At 37.2% G+C, this 14,278-nt stretch overlaps 1 protein-coding gene across 4 annotated transcripts in view; it reads right to left on the bottom strand.

Moving 5' to 3' along the window:
- Window positions 1–14,278, bottom strand: part of ANO4 (anoctamin 4) — a 181,188-nt gene that overhangs the window by 57,246 nt on the left and 109,664 nt on the right. For all 4 annotated transcript variants that reach the window (XM_071800515.1, XM_071800519.1, XM_071800524.1 and 1 more), the window contains 2 exons: window positions 11,581–11,625; window positions 6,769–6,900 (listed from right to left, as the gene is read on the bottom strand). In XM_071800515.1, coding sequence (XP_071656616.1) covers window positions 6,769–6,900; window positions 11,581–11,625 — 177 coding nt within the window. The remainder of the gene's footprint in view (window positions 1–6,768; window positions 6,901–11,580; window positions 11,626–14,278) is intronic.

Raw genomic sequence — 14,278 nt, 5'->3', positions numbered from 1 at the left:
TGCACAAGGGTTTGAATATTCATAAGAGCAATACAGCTTCTTTTCAGGCTCATTAAGAGCTTAGGCTTTACTTAGGACACAGTTCATCAAAGGTTTTGATCACTTTGTCACCTCATTTGTAAGATGAAAAATAAGTAAGGATTAATAGATTATTATTCTTATTACCTGTGAAGTTAATGTACAGGTAGATAACAAAGCCAGTGATTTGTTCCACAATAGCTATAACCATTAGCCTGGTCACTGCAAAGAAAAATCTCAAATGAAGATAATGAGAACACTTCTGGCAGGAAAGGTTCTAGAGTTGATCCTTAATTAAAGTCCGTTTTTTAAATGTCATTGTGGAAACACTGCTCTTACATTCATACTGTATGTGACACAAAGAGTCAGTGAAGGTTAATTGCTTTGAAATTATATTTGTAGCTTTCTTAATTAGACTCTGAACTGGAGTTTTCAAGCTATCTTTCCATGGATAACAAAGCACAGCAAAGCTATAATAACTGTCACCTCAAGAAGGCCCTCAAATTAATGTGACTTCAGCCAAGAACAAACTGCCAAAGAATTACTGTTCATACATTCTCTTTTGGTAATTTTGCAGGTTGTACAATCCCTTTTGGGGTAACTTCAGCTCTTGAATGTTTGTCTGGGTTTACTTTTCAACTTATTTTGGAGAAGCAAAAGGCAGGAAAAGGCTGTTTTCTGTTGCACTGATAAAGATACACAAGCTGAAAGCTGAACACCCATGGTCTGGTTACAAAGCTACAAAGTGAGGATGAGTGTGTGCATGTAGCAATGTGCACCTTGGCTCCACGAGGATCCACAGACACTGAAACACTTGATGTCTGATATTCACCATACAAAAAGGTACGTTCCAACCAAATGCCTGGAAGTAGTACAAACTAAAAGCACAGATGTCCGAAGTAGTAATCACTGTATGAGAAATGTATTCTTTAGTACAGGAAAAATGCCCAACCCTTTGCACTCCCAGGTAAACCACTGGTGGTAGCTATCTGTTGGCTGAGGCAATAGCAGGTTTTTACCTCATTTAACATCAGAGGAAGAAAATCATCAGCTGTAGTAGCAACAAGAAGACGAGCCTGCAGTATTCCAGTGAGAATATTACCACACATCCCAATAGTTTGTTTGAAAATGGGTGTATTATTATCACTTTCTGTTTATTTTCATTTTGCCTGACTTTTAAGGCTGCAGCTGACTTTTTGTTTATCTAAAATAAAATGTCTATTAACGGTTATCATGGTTTTTACGTCATGTGCCTAAAGTAGGATCACTTGGGATTAGTATTAGTGGTTTTGTCTGTTCAGTTTTCGCACATTACAGCATCAAAACTGCTAAAGTAAAACAGAGAGTTGTGGAAGTGCTGAATCTCTCTCCTCCACCTTCCTCTGCCCTTCCCCTAAAATCACCCAGCCACCCAAATAACTTCTCAGTTTAAGTTGGTTCATTCAGGAATATTGATCTAAGATAGAATGAGCTTTATGCTTTTTCCAGGGATGCCCTGTTTCATTCAGTTTGGCAGGCAATTAAAACTTCCAGAATAAGAGAGGATTTAAAAAACAGAGAGTTTCCAAGTTTGGTTGCACAAAGATTTGTTTAAGAGCAGGAATCTTACAGAACTGTGACCCTCTGCTTATAAAAAGTCATTTGCAAATGTTTAGTTATTATGCTGTAGATGTAATTAAATACAAGAATGACCATCCTGGTTCAAAATGAGTATGTCTCTGTGCAACCCTGTGCCTTGTGTCCAGCGGTAGCATCTCCCTGACCCATCCCTGATTTCGAGGTGAAGCAGCTCAGGGGCTTGGTAGGGATGGGATTTATTAGGGCCAATCTGAGCATCAGAGAAAACTTGAAATGTAACTCCACGCTGAGAGACACATACCTCAGAAATTCGACAAAGATATAGGATGAGATCCTCATGTACCACAAGGAGACATATTACAAATGAGAATAACTCCATTAACCTCTGGTATGTAGGGCTATTTTAATTTAAATAATACAGATACTGTCCTAGTCCTCTTAATTGTGTAAGCTTTTAATCTAATTTTCACTGAAGTAATAAACATTTATATTTAAGTGGTTTATATAATTATATATTTGATTAATATTTAACCAGAGAGTTTATTGCCTTCAAAAGAAAAACAAAACAAAACAAAAAAAAGGAAAAATAGCTCCTGATATAAAGTTTGAAAGCAGCGGTTAGCATTTTCCTAGCTAGTATGCAGCTATCTAAGAAATTACAGCTAATTACTACTGTTACTGTTCCCAATTGACTAGCAGCTCACTACATAACTAAGATGTAGCAGAAAAATAACTAATTACCATTATGTCTGATGGAAAACATTTTTCACATATTGTGAACTGTGCATTCTTGTAACTGGCAATTTTCAGAAGAAATGCTTTAGCATAAATAAAGCCCTTCCCAAGCTGTGGCTGCAGAAGAGAGATACTACTTAAAAGTCTATCTTGAATAACATAATTTTGCATGCCACACAATTCCAAAAAAATGCTTGCCTCAGCTAGGCAGAGCTTCTGTTCTCCAAAAAGAGATCTCCTGTTACTTAGGAAATAAGATTAATTTTGATCTTCTCTATACTGACAATTTCGTGATCTACCCTATAAGGTATGCCATAATCCCTTTGAAAGGAAACCTGAAGCCATGCTGAAAAAGTTATAGGCACATCTTACAAATGTGATTCTTGAGTTTTCTTCTTTGCCTGTTCTGAGGGAAGGGCAGAGGGTTAGCTGTGCCTTTTAAAACCAACTTAGTTTTTTTCTGAAAGCTAGCCTTTTTCCACATCTGGCCTTTTCATCTAAATAGGAAAGAAAAGTGAAAGAAAGAAAGAAAAAATCAATATGATCTGCTGAAATTGCACATACTCATTGTACATAGATATTTCAAAAATATTAATTCCTATTGAAAAACGGTCTGATCAGGCTTTGTTTGTTTTGGTCTTAACTATTTTACTTCCTATACTTTGTATTGTAAGTGTTGTCAGTCATCTGTCTTTCCATGCTTTTAAAAGCATCTACAAACATAATCTGTATCAGACTGGAGACCTGAATATGTAAACTGTGGCTAGATCAAGAAAGACAAACTGCCTGTTCTTTGATGAAGTGAAAAAGGCCTGAGGCAATGAAGAAAGGAAGAAATAAGGAATTCCAGACCCAAATGGCAATATTTCAGTATTTGGACAAACATCAACATGGACAAGCTTCTATGAATTTTTAAGAAATAATGTTTTAGAAAATAAAAAAGACATAAAACCAGGAAAGAAGGAAGAATTTCATAACCTCCAGCTATGGTATGTAGCAAAACCCACAGCGAGGAGATAAAGATCTTATCTGAAAGCTCGATACATGGAGGTTTATAACTCCAAGTTGGTTGTATTTGTGAATGATTTACTACATGGTCATTAAGCATTTGTTCAGCACGTGTTAGATAAATATTGATGTATAACAACACAGAAATCCTAGACATGTTCAGCTGCAAAAGTACGTATCTTGCTCTCCAGAAATGTACAATAGCCAGAAAAAAATCTCATTACTGTAATTAAAAGAGTGATTATATATTTTAGGCTATTTCTTAAAGAACAGTTTAATGTGCTTCCCACTCATCTCTTCTTCTCACTTAGGATTCCATATTTGCAAGAAAATTTTATCTTTTTTTACTCTGAACTTGGAACTCAAAATATGTACGTAAGATCTGATAAAAAGCAGTCACTAGTGACATTTCTTAGCCACCACCTTTAGCACAGTGCACAAGAACTGAAAACCTGGCATTTATTCTCGGAGGACTTTAAGAACTCAAGGTGTTACAAACATTTTCCTTCCTCAAAAAATGGCCCTATACTGGATGAAAAGTCTTAAACGACACTGAGGTCGGCCAGCTGAGTATTGATGTGGTACTGGGACCCTCCCTGTCCTGTGCATGTTCTGTCTGAATCAATTTTGGCACACCTGTGTGTTGGAAGGTGATGCAGAGTCACATCTAAAAGCCCAAGAGTAGGGAAGAGACTGTTACTGTTACTCTAGTTACAGAATAATGTACTTGCTGAAGACAATGTGAACTCTACATGTAACTGCCCATGACAATTATGTAGCCACTAATATAATTGCCTTGTAATGGCAATATGGAATGGTAAGAGCACTCTAGCAAAACCTTAACTAAACCAAACATGGAAATGCATGGACTTTTCTTACCACTGACAAACTGCAAGCTAAATTATCGTAACACTATTCTAGATGGCAATTCTTCATTCCTGAAGCTCCAGAATTTTAGTAACTATTTATCTTCACATTCCTAAACCAGTATTGTGTGTCTCTGATTAGAAATTTAAATAAAAGCCCTGACAGGTATTTAGTTAGTTTTAATAAATTAATATACAATTAGTAAGTTTTTACTTTTTAAAAAGCAAACAAAAGCTTATGTAATGCAACAGTGACAACAAAAAACTAGAGCTTTAATCTAATATGAAGTTAGGATTTCATCAAATTTGGAGCATTATTCATACTGTTCTGAGAAGGTAACGATTATCAGCATTACCCTTGTGAAGGTTACTACACTTTGCAGTGGGTAGAGGTAGAAGAGAAATAATTTCCTTAGTGATCAAGCTCTCACCTGGCACAGCTGACTCAGACAAATGAAGATGCCAGTCACAATAATCGCTACATCAGTTAATATGTGTTGGGATAAACATAAATAAATAAAAAACCCATTTCTATTCATACTTTCCCAGCGTTTGGGAATAGGTGGGTATCTTTACTACTGGCTTGTTATATACAGGTCTTTCAACAGAATATTTGTGTGTCTCTTGGAAGAAACAGCAATTTGCACAGAGTAAGTGAATCCCAACTTAACACGCTTCTTGACTGTTAACTGATACTAATAAAATAATTCAACTCTACATTTCCAATTATTTGACACCTGCTTTCTACAATCAAAGATTAAAAGCACATGCTAAAGATGTGCCTGAAATGCTTTGCTTACTAACATACCCTGAAATTCTTGGAACAATTTAATCGCCTGCATGCAACTCACTAGACAACTATTGAACAAGTCATCATATTTCAGAATTCTAGTGAAGCAGAATAAGACAGATACAGCCAACATGGCTGGAGCATGATAGGAACACAAGAGTCCCATCAGAGCCAGGAAGAAGGAGGGCAGCTCAGACAGTGTTTTATCAGTCCCCACACAAAAGGAAAGGAAGACAACACAGAAAGCAAAACAGAAAATGTCAGGCCTGCTGGGGAGTAGAGCTTCAAAGTCTGCAATGATGTAAAAGAAGGGCAGAAAAACAGCAGGGAATGTTAGTGAAACCAACACAGTATTTAATAAACCCTCCTCACACCCTGTAGTTTACCAACATAAACATGAGCAAGGGAGAAGAATGAAAAAAACATTCTGGTTCACATACATCAATTCTGTTTTCTCATGTGCCTTAATTTTAAGGGTAGTTAATAGTTAATATTACTATTAATAAAAATATCAACCCAGACATCCCAGTTTCATCATTTTTTATTATGACTGGTTTATTCTAGGATCAATTTGCACCTACTCTTTCTCTTGCAGAGCACAGCAACTGACCCATGTCTTGTCTCAAGTATTGGACGACCCTGTAGTGTGAACCAGGGCACAGACATTAGTGGAGGTAATCCTGACTGGTGACTGGTGCTAGGAGCAGACTTCTACCGAAATTTTCCTGGCAATTTGCACGTGGTTTTGTTTTTCTGCTGTATTTGGAAAGACACTGCTTATGGCAGAGGAGGTCTATTTTATTAATTTAAGTTGCAGCTAATAAATCAAATCCCTGAAAACTGGTTCATTCAAAGTGAGACATTTAAGAGCATTACATCTACTTGGCTTCTCCCTGAATAAAATAAAACATTTCAGATTTTTAGACTTTGAGCTGCCTGTAATTAATGCTTATTCTTTTGTTAGTAGCCTGGCCAGTGCTGACTACTCTTCGTGATTTTGTTCTCAGTTAGTGAGTGACTGTTTTCTGTATCACAAACAGTGTAAGCACCTATAAGACACCCTCTTTCTCCAAAATTTGACAGTCCTGAAATTCAACATGGGATCTGAAAGTCATGTGGGGCTTTTTCTGTTTTGCATTTTGCAAGTGAATAAAGATTTCTAGTACCCAAATGATTTCTCTAGCGACACTGATGCAACACTAGTGCCATTGGCATGCTTGGACAAGTGTCACTGATAGGTCTTAGCACTGGCATTTCACAAGCAGTTTTGCTTCCACAAAAGTAAAAGACAAATACAAATAAAATTACGTTCTCTGCTTTCTTTAGAGTTCTGTTTGTTCTTCAGTCATAACTAGGAATGAAACACAGTATCAGTTTATTTTGACCATCAGTGTTAGGACTAGTTTTTATTGTACTAAAGACATAGACATGCTGAAAAAGAAGTTTTAATCACATGTTTAAAAGTCAAAGAACAACTGTAATTCTGGCCCAAGAAAGAATTAGCCATTTGACTACTTCAGGGTTGTAACTGAAATTCCAGTGAATTAAAAGGAACTTTTCTATTGATTTCCTTTGGCTTTGAGCTGAATGGATAATTATTAGAAACGTAGATAGACTTTATGCTCTCTCAGGATTCTCTCTCTCCTTTTGTGACAAAGAACTAATGTGAAGGTGTTAGTCTTTAAAAGATGAACTAAGAAATTGATTTTTTTCCAAGGTGAATCCAGAAGAAAAAGTTTTTATTTTGTAATTAAGATATAATAAAATACTCACTGATGGATCCTTTGTTGGCTGAATGGAGCAGTATAGCAGTCATTCTCCTCCAGATCTGGCAGTGTCTCCTTGTCCAGTTTCATTGGCTTTCTGGGTAACCATCCTCGAAACCTGCTTATTTGTTTCTCGATCCTGCAGCACATGAAAAGTGTGATCATTTGAGATAGTGTTTTTTTTTTTAAATTATATTACAGAGTACTTACAAAGAACAAATGCTGGCAAACTAAGACACTAAATATTTACAACTAGGAAAGAAGCAATGTCTTTTGACTTTTTCAAGGCAGACCAAATTATACTTGTTGAACTTGATTATTAATAGCCAGCTTTCAGTTGTCTCAACAGAAAAGCAATGCTGATGGTGCACACTGCTATAAACCTTATTAAGCCCAGTAAGCTCCTGGCAAGTCTCTAAAACTTTATTTCTCAGCTTTTCAATTAGTTTCAATTTCAGGCTTAGTTGACACATGAGACTTTGAACATATAAACATTAGAGCAGCAGAGACTGTGACAGAGACCTGTGGCAGCTAAACCCCAGAAAGCTATATCCCTTTACTGCTCTCCACATGGATTCTTACCTTGCAATTGATGCTATAAAAAATAAGCTACTTCAGTTGTAGTGTCTTGCAATACTACAACTTCAATGAAACCGGAATACTCAGTGTGTAGATTAATAGGTGACTGCTACAGAGATTCTTACATTTAGAAGCAAATTAAGATTGAGCAGGAGAAAAGGTAGATTTAACTGCAAGTGCACTCATGCAAAGATGCATGCTGAAGTAAAGGGAAAGGGAAGAGTCAAAGTTGACTGGAGAAGACAATCTAAACCAAATTTAAATCCAAACTAAAATGTTATAACAACAAAACACATAAAAAAGATGACATACGTCTGACATAATGAGCCCTACCTTCTCAGAAGTTCCTAACACTTTCAGGTCCTAACCAGTGACCCCTGTCTGCAAAAATCATAGACTACAAATTTTGGATATGCACATACTTCGGTCACTGAATTAATCTTTCCAGGAGTGGAGATAAAGGTCATGAATTGACCTCCTCTGAACTTCGAGTCCAGTTCTGGATGAAGCTCAAGCACTGGAAGTGTAGTTGTTTCTTTTCTTTTGACAGAAGTCAGTGCAATAACTCTGTGACTAGCAATTGCTGTGAGCTCTGCACAGTCACTCTGAGGGAGGACAATTCTCACCCAGCAGATGAGTGTGTGGGAAAGTGATGTGAAATTATTACATACTTTCATTTAAAATACATATAATACTTCTTTGAATATTCAGCTTTCTCTCAGATAAGAAAGCTAACAGTAATTTTTAAGCATTGGCACATTTCAAAATTCTAGCCAAATCAGGTCTACTTGTTTTGGTACCATTTGCGTATTCCAAATCTAGCAACAGTATGTTGGGGAGGAGGCAGATTTACTCTCAGGACTGTTTGGAAGAACTGGAATGTGTATGCAAACATAACGTAAGACTTATAAATTAATCATAAACTCTTCAGAGCACAGGAGGAGGTAGTTTGCAAAAGTCTGTGCCTGAGGGCAGGTGGGATGTCAGATCCCTGGGCTGCAAAGGGCCTGAGCAGCTATAACTCTCCAGTTGCAGCACTCAGCCTGATGGCCTTGAGCTGGTCTGTGTAGATGCTGATACTAACGACAAGGGAAACTTAAGTGCCATAAGTCCTCTACAGGGGAATTCTCTGTCTTTTGTCTTCCAGTTTTTCCTCTGTAAAGGCCACAAGCTCTGCATTACTGTATATTCAGCAGGCTTACTGACTCTGCATATGAAAAAGGGAGGAGGAATTAAGCAGAAATATTTTCTAAATATCTCATTCCATGCTTATTTGTTAACTGAAATTATTTGAATTCTCTAAGCTTTAGCATCCTTGCTAATCTGCAATCCTTTTTCATTCATCCTGCAAGTCAATGTGCACGTTTGAGATACGTGTGCTGCAGGTTTATCACACCACACATATACGCACGAAGGCACAGAGTGCTTTCCCCACTTAAAAGCAATGCATTATTCATGTTGGCCTCTCACTGGCTGTACCCAGAATTTGACTGGTTTGCCATTCCCAAGGCTCAGTTTCCTTGGCATGCTCAGTGAGCCTGCTGGCAAACAGGTCTGAGAAGGTTACACAGCCTTTCTGCATGGCCCACAACACACAGTACAGTCATACCTAGGGAAAACAAACAAATAAACACACACACACCACAACCTAGTTATCTCATCGGAAATGAAAAATATCCAAATTTTTAAATTGCCTCCAGCTCACTCCAACAGTGCCATCAGCCAGCATTGCAGGCTTTGCAGTCTACAAAAACATCTCAAAAATCCCCACAAAACATCTGAAAGAGTGGTGTTGGTATTATTAACAAAAAACACAGGCACACAGTGTTAAAAGTCTACTTTGTTTTGTCACTACTTCAAGGTTAATCCATGCCTCACTTTCCTTTACGGGGAAGCTTATGTACTCAGACGAACAGGGGAACGGTGTTTGGAAAGCAGAGGAACCTACACAAGAACAGAGTGCATGGAGTGATGAGGCCCTGTAGAGTTAGCAACAATGAAAGAGGAAAGTGGAAGCTCTGATAACAATATCCTTCTTAAATTCCTCTTTAGAAACACTTGTTAGACTCATAAGGCAAAACAAATCATTCTCCTAATTCAAACAGTGTCTCAAAGAGAGACCTTCTTCCACTTCAGTCCTGCCCCTGCTCTTAAAGTCTAGTCTTTACTCAGAATCCTCTTTTGGAAGAAACACATTGTATTTAAATAACACAAAAACTTTCTCAAATAATTTTAAAGAAACTTTTCTCACTAGGAAGTGAGGTTGAGATAGAATTGCTTTTTTCAAAGGAAAGAAGAAATTAGGAAAATTTTTTAAAAAAGTTTTGAACTGAAACTGGTTTTTATTTGTGGGTCAGCTTTGATCAAGCTCTGCTTACACTGTAATGCTAGGTAATGTCTTAGCTTAGGTTTAACCATCGTGGAGGTACTGTATAGGTATCTGATAACCCTCCTTTCCTTTAAAATTTATTAGGGGAGTATTACTATTTGAAATTTTGAGATAACTAGAATTTTTCACGGAGAAAATTCATGTTGACAAGATGCAAGTTACCTGCTCAGGGGTTTGCATTGTAACAAAAGTCCTCTTTAAAATATATTTTGCTTGATTGTCAGTATAATGTTAGGTTTACTTCAAAAAATAGACCAAGGTTTCAGTTACTTGTAATCTTCACTGAACTAGGAGTAGAGGAAATAGATACTTTTATCAAAGCTGTATATCTGAGTTTCACATAAATGAAAATAAAGCTGAATATGTTTTCTTTTTTTCCCACTGGGACTATTCAGTTACAGCTTTTCTGCCTCAAGTAGCTATTTATAGATCTGAACATAAAAACTGAATTTAGCCAAGTGTTCTCATCACTCAGGAACTAAAATACCAGAAAAAGACCATACCTCTTCCCATACTGACTGCAAATCACATCCTGACTCATAAGAAAATGAATATAAATCAAAATTTTGTACACCACACACAAATGTTAGAACCTTCATCTACTCCTTCCTATGTATTGCTTTAGTCAAAGCAACCATGTCTTAATTAAAATCAAGACAAATTCCAAAGTTAACAGCTGCTATAGTACTGTAATGTGTGGACAGAAAGTGGGGGAGCATCAACAACCCTTAGAAGAATTGTGTGCATGTATTAGCCCATGCTGACTAGGTAAAATGTCTTAACTCTACAAAGTGCCCATTTGATGCCTACTAATATAAAGAAGCAAATACCGTAATGTGAGATCTCAGGTCACCAGCACACTGTGACAGAATTTAATATGTAAAATGTTTTTTAGTATGCTCATATAGCAGAATGATAATATGTGATATATTTTCCCATGGATGTTCACCTACTGACATTATCTGCAAACTGATACAGCTATTTATTCCAAAATGTAGATTTTTCAAATTTAATTCTTGTCTCTCAGATGTTCTTGGGAATATTTCCATTGACCTCAGAGTGACACAGTAAATCAAATACCTGACTTTATTGAAAACTGTATCAGCAGCTCTGTGACATTAAATGTCAACTTATGACCTAGTATTTGTGAAGCCTGTATATTTTTTAGGCTTTTTGGAAACATTTTCATTTAATTGTCTAAAGTAGCAAAAAGAAAATCCAAACTGAAGCACTGGAAGATTTCATTGCATTAAGTCAGACATAAACCAGGCACCAAATATAACCTTAGAGATATTTAATAGTCGAGTGAAAGCACTTCAAAGATTCTTGAAAAATTCTCATTTCTCAAGCTCAATAACATTACACCAGACATGAACTTGGTTCATTTCCTTCTTATCTACCAAAATAGCACTAAGCATCCCCACAGAGGAAGCAATAAACAAACGATGTCATCACTGTTACAAATAAGCAAGGTGCATGGAAATGAAAAAAAGCTGTAACTGTGGTGTTTTAACCCCAAGGAAATCCCTAATGAGCTACATGAAAAGAAAGAGATACAGTGCATGCACTAACACACTTATTCTTGTTTACAAGACTTGATCAATTGAAAAATATTTCCTTATTCCTAACAAAGGCAACACTGATAAAATGAATTACCTCTTTCACACTGCAGATGCTTTAAAAACACAAGTTGTGTATTTGTTTTTGCAGATATCCAAGTGTGTAATCACTCCCTCCACCTGTCCTACAAATACAGCTAATAAACTTTTCCCTCCAGCTTGACCTTAAGCATTATTTTTGTTGTTGGATCCAAATGAACATAAACGGGACTGGCATAAGAATTGTACTCACCTATTCATGAACTTGTACCGGCGGTGCAGGTAATAGATTTTTCTCCTGGAAGAACAGCAAAAATGAAGCCAGTCGAGAAGAAAACCCATCGTCAGTTACAGTATGAACTAGCAAGGAAGGAAAGGAGATTGAAGACAGAAGCCTGTAAGAGGTGGAGGAAGAGACTAAAAGAGAGATTAACAGAACTGTCACAGGAAGCCACACAGACTCTGGTGGCATTTGAATTGCAAGAAGGTCATCATTTTCCCAATGTCTTCTCCTTTTCTGCTATTTGTCAAGTGTGAAAGATGGGCACTCAAAGATGTTTCTATTTCAAAGAAGTCCATAAAGTGTTGCAGGAATTCTATAGGACTGATACAAATATGGATGAATCATGTCACATCCACTAGTGAATTATTAAAGCTGCATTTGCTGAAAAAAAAAAAAAAAGTGGGAGTCACTTAGAAAAGCTAAGAAAGTGGTACCCAAGTCTGCAATATGCCATAACATGTGCAGTACGAACTGGGACCAGTGCTTGCTGTTGGGGTAACACCCCTTGAAACCGAATATAGGCTACACAGGCAGAAGAGCATGTGCTCAGCACGCCCACTCCAAATATGCAGGCTCAGCTGATTTCTGCTGTCATTGCAATAAGCTGTGTGGGAGTGAGCACAGGGAGCAAGTGAGCAGAAAGGGTGCACGAGCAGACACATGCTGACCATGCTCTTGGCCACCTTCCCGACCATCCCCGTGGGGCAGAGTGGCCTCTGAACCTCATGTGTGGATCCAGAATGGGGAGTCCACCTCCTGTGCCACTCTGCTGCCGGCAGCTCTTGTTCTCCTCGCATGTGGCTATAACACCACAGCTGTCAGGATCTGATGCATTGCCTTTGAGATCACATCTTCATGACAGTTAAGAAAAGCTTTTGGGTATGATTTTGGAACCGATACTCCTTACTGGAAGAATGGGGTTCCTGCCTGAACTCCTGTTACCTCCTCCAGAGTTTGTCCTCCGCTGAAGATTATTGCTAAATCAAGGTTGTTTCCGTGTATTTTGAGAGGTTCCATCATGTAATGCTGAACTGTACCACTTATGGAAAACAAATGGTTCACAGCACACATATTCTGAATATTTGTGTATATTAAATGTACTGTAGAAATGCTGTTAATGACTTGGAAGCAAGTGTGGTTGGGAGCTTTCTAAAATAAGACAGCACTGATGCTTTGTAAGCTACAGATAAAAACCTGCTTAGTATGTTGGGTCAATTTTCAGAACTTAGAATTTAAATAATGCATAATATTTTGACATTATTTTTGTTATCAGTGTCCATATCGTGCTGATGAAGTGAAATTTTCAATATAATTTCATGCTAGCCAGCCTCCTTTGGCCAAATCCTCCAGAAAATAGTGTTTATCTTGCTTTGCTCGGCAGGAGCAGAGAAGAGTCAAAGCTAAGTGTTTCATCCACTTCTTGATTTTGTTTCAAATTTTCAGAGGTATCCACTATTTTGGCACCCCTGCTTTGAAACAACAAGGATTTTATTCACTGATGCATGGACCTTGGACAGCTCCAACCTAAAATACCAGGAGCTGTAAGCAATCAGCAGCCCTTAAAACAAGGGGTTAGACAAGGGCACCTGGAAACAGGCAATCTAGACTAGCAGACATTTTGTAAAATAATAGTCTGTGTTTTTAAATGGTAAACAGTACCGCTGCTTTTAAAATAAAATATAAGAGCCTACCCAGCAGACATTAATAAATCACCATGATTTCCTCGTCATGGTACTGTAATAATTCTCTCTCTGTGGATGTGGAAAGAAAGGAGCCATGGTCCTCAAGTGGGTCAAGAAACCCTTAGTATTTTTGATGCTTTCTATATAATCTGTATGGCATCTACTTAGCTGTCTGCTGAGAGATAGATTTCATAAAAGGGACATTAGATCAGGAAAGAATAAGCTGCTCACAGTAATTAAAATCTGAGTTGCTATTGTATTTCTTAATCATGAGACCTTATCCTACTACTGGTGCAGATTCATCTCAAGGAAAGTCATATAAGTCAAAGGGTGTACACTTTTGCCCGAACACATTGTTTCTATGGCTAAACACTTTCTTAGAAGAATATGAATATCTTGCAATGACTTGTGATAACTTTTATATTTTTCTCTTTAGCATTAAAAGCACAAGAAGGAGCAGTTGAAGATTTGCTGTGAAAATTAAAACCAAAATATGTACAGAATAAGCCTGCAATTTTGTCCTTAAGTCATATCCATTTTTCCTAGCAAATCCTGTACTGCTACAGCTTGTCTCGTATCAGAGGCATTTTTCATCCTTGAGAAGAAAACAGAAGAAATCCTATGAAGGACACCATCTCACTAGTTGCATCGTCTGGATCTGATCCTTTTATTGGTCAGGAGTAATTCCATTAAAATCAATGGAGTTATACATCTATCAACTCTGCTAATTGAAAGAAGAATCAAGACCTCTCAGTTAATGGGTTTTGGTCAGTTCCAGTGGAAGTCTCTATGCTATTGTAACAGTTCTGATAACCAGCAGAGTAAAATCAATATTTCACATACAAAATTTCCTAGCCCAACATGCAAAGAATAGCAAATTAACAATAAAAATAATCTGAATGATAGTGTTGAATGTATTTGGTCATCAGTAGCATTTAATACAAGTTCTTTATTTTCTCTACAGAAAATAAAATTTGTAGTCTGAA

The sequence above is a fragment of the Patagioenas fasciata genome, chromosome 1 (assembly GCF_037038585.1).
Source record: "Patagioenas fasciata isolate bPatFas1 chromosome 1, bPatFas1.hap1, whole genome shotgun sequence".
Lineage (NCBI taxonomy): Eukaryota > Metazoa > Chordata > Aves > Columbiformes > Columbidae > Patagioenas > Patagioenas fasciata.
Note: the sequence above shows the minus strand (reverse complement) of the source record. Positions and strands in the feature narration are given on the sequence as shown.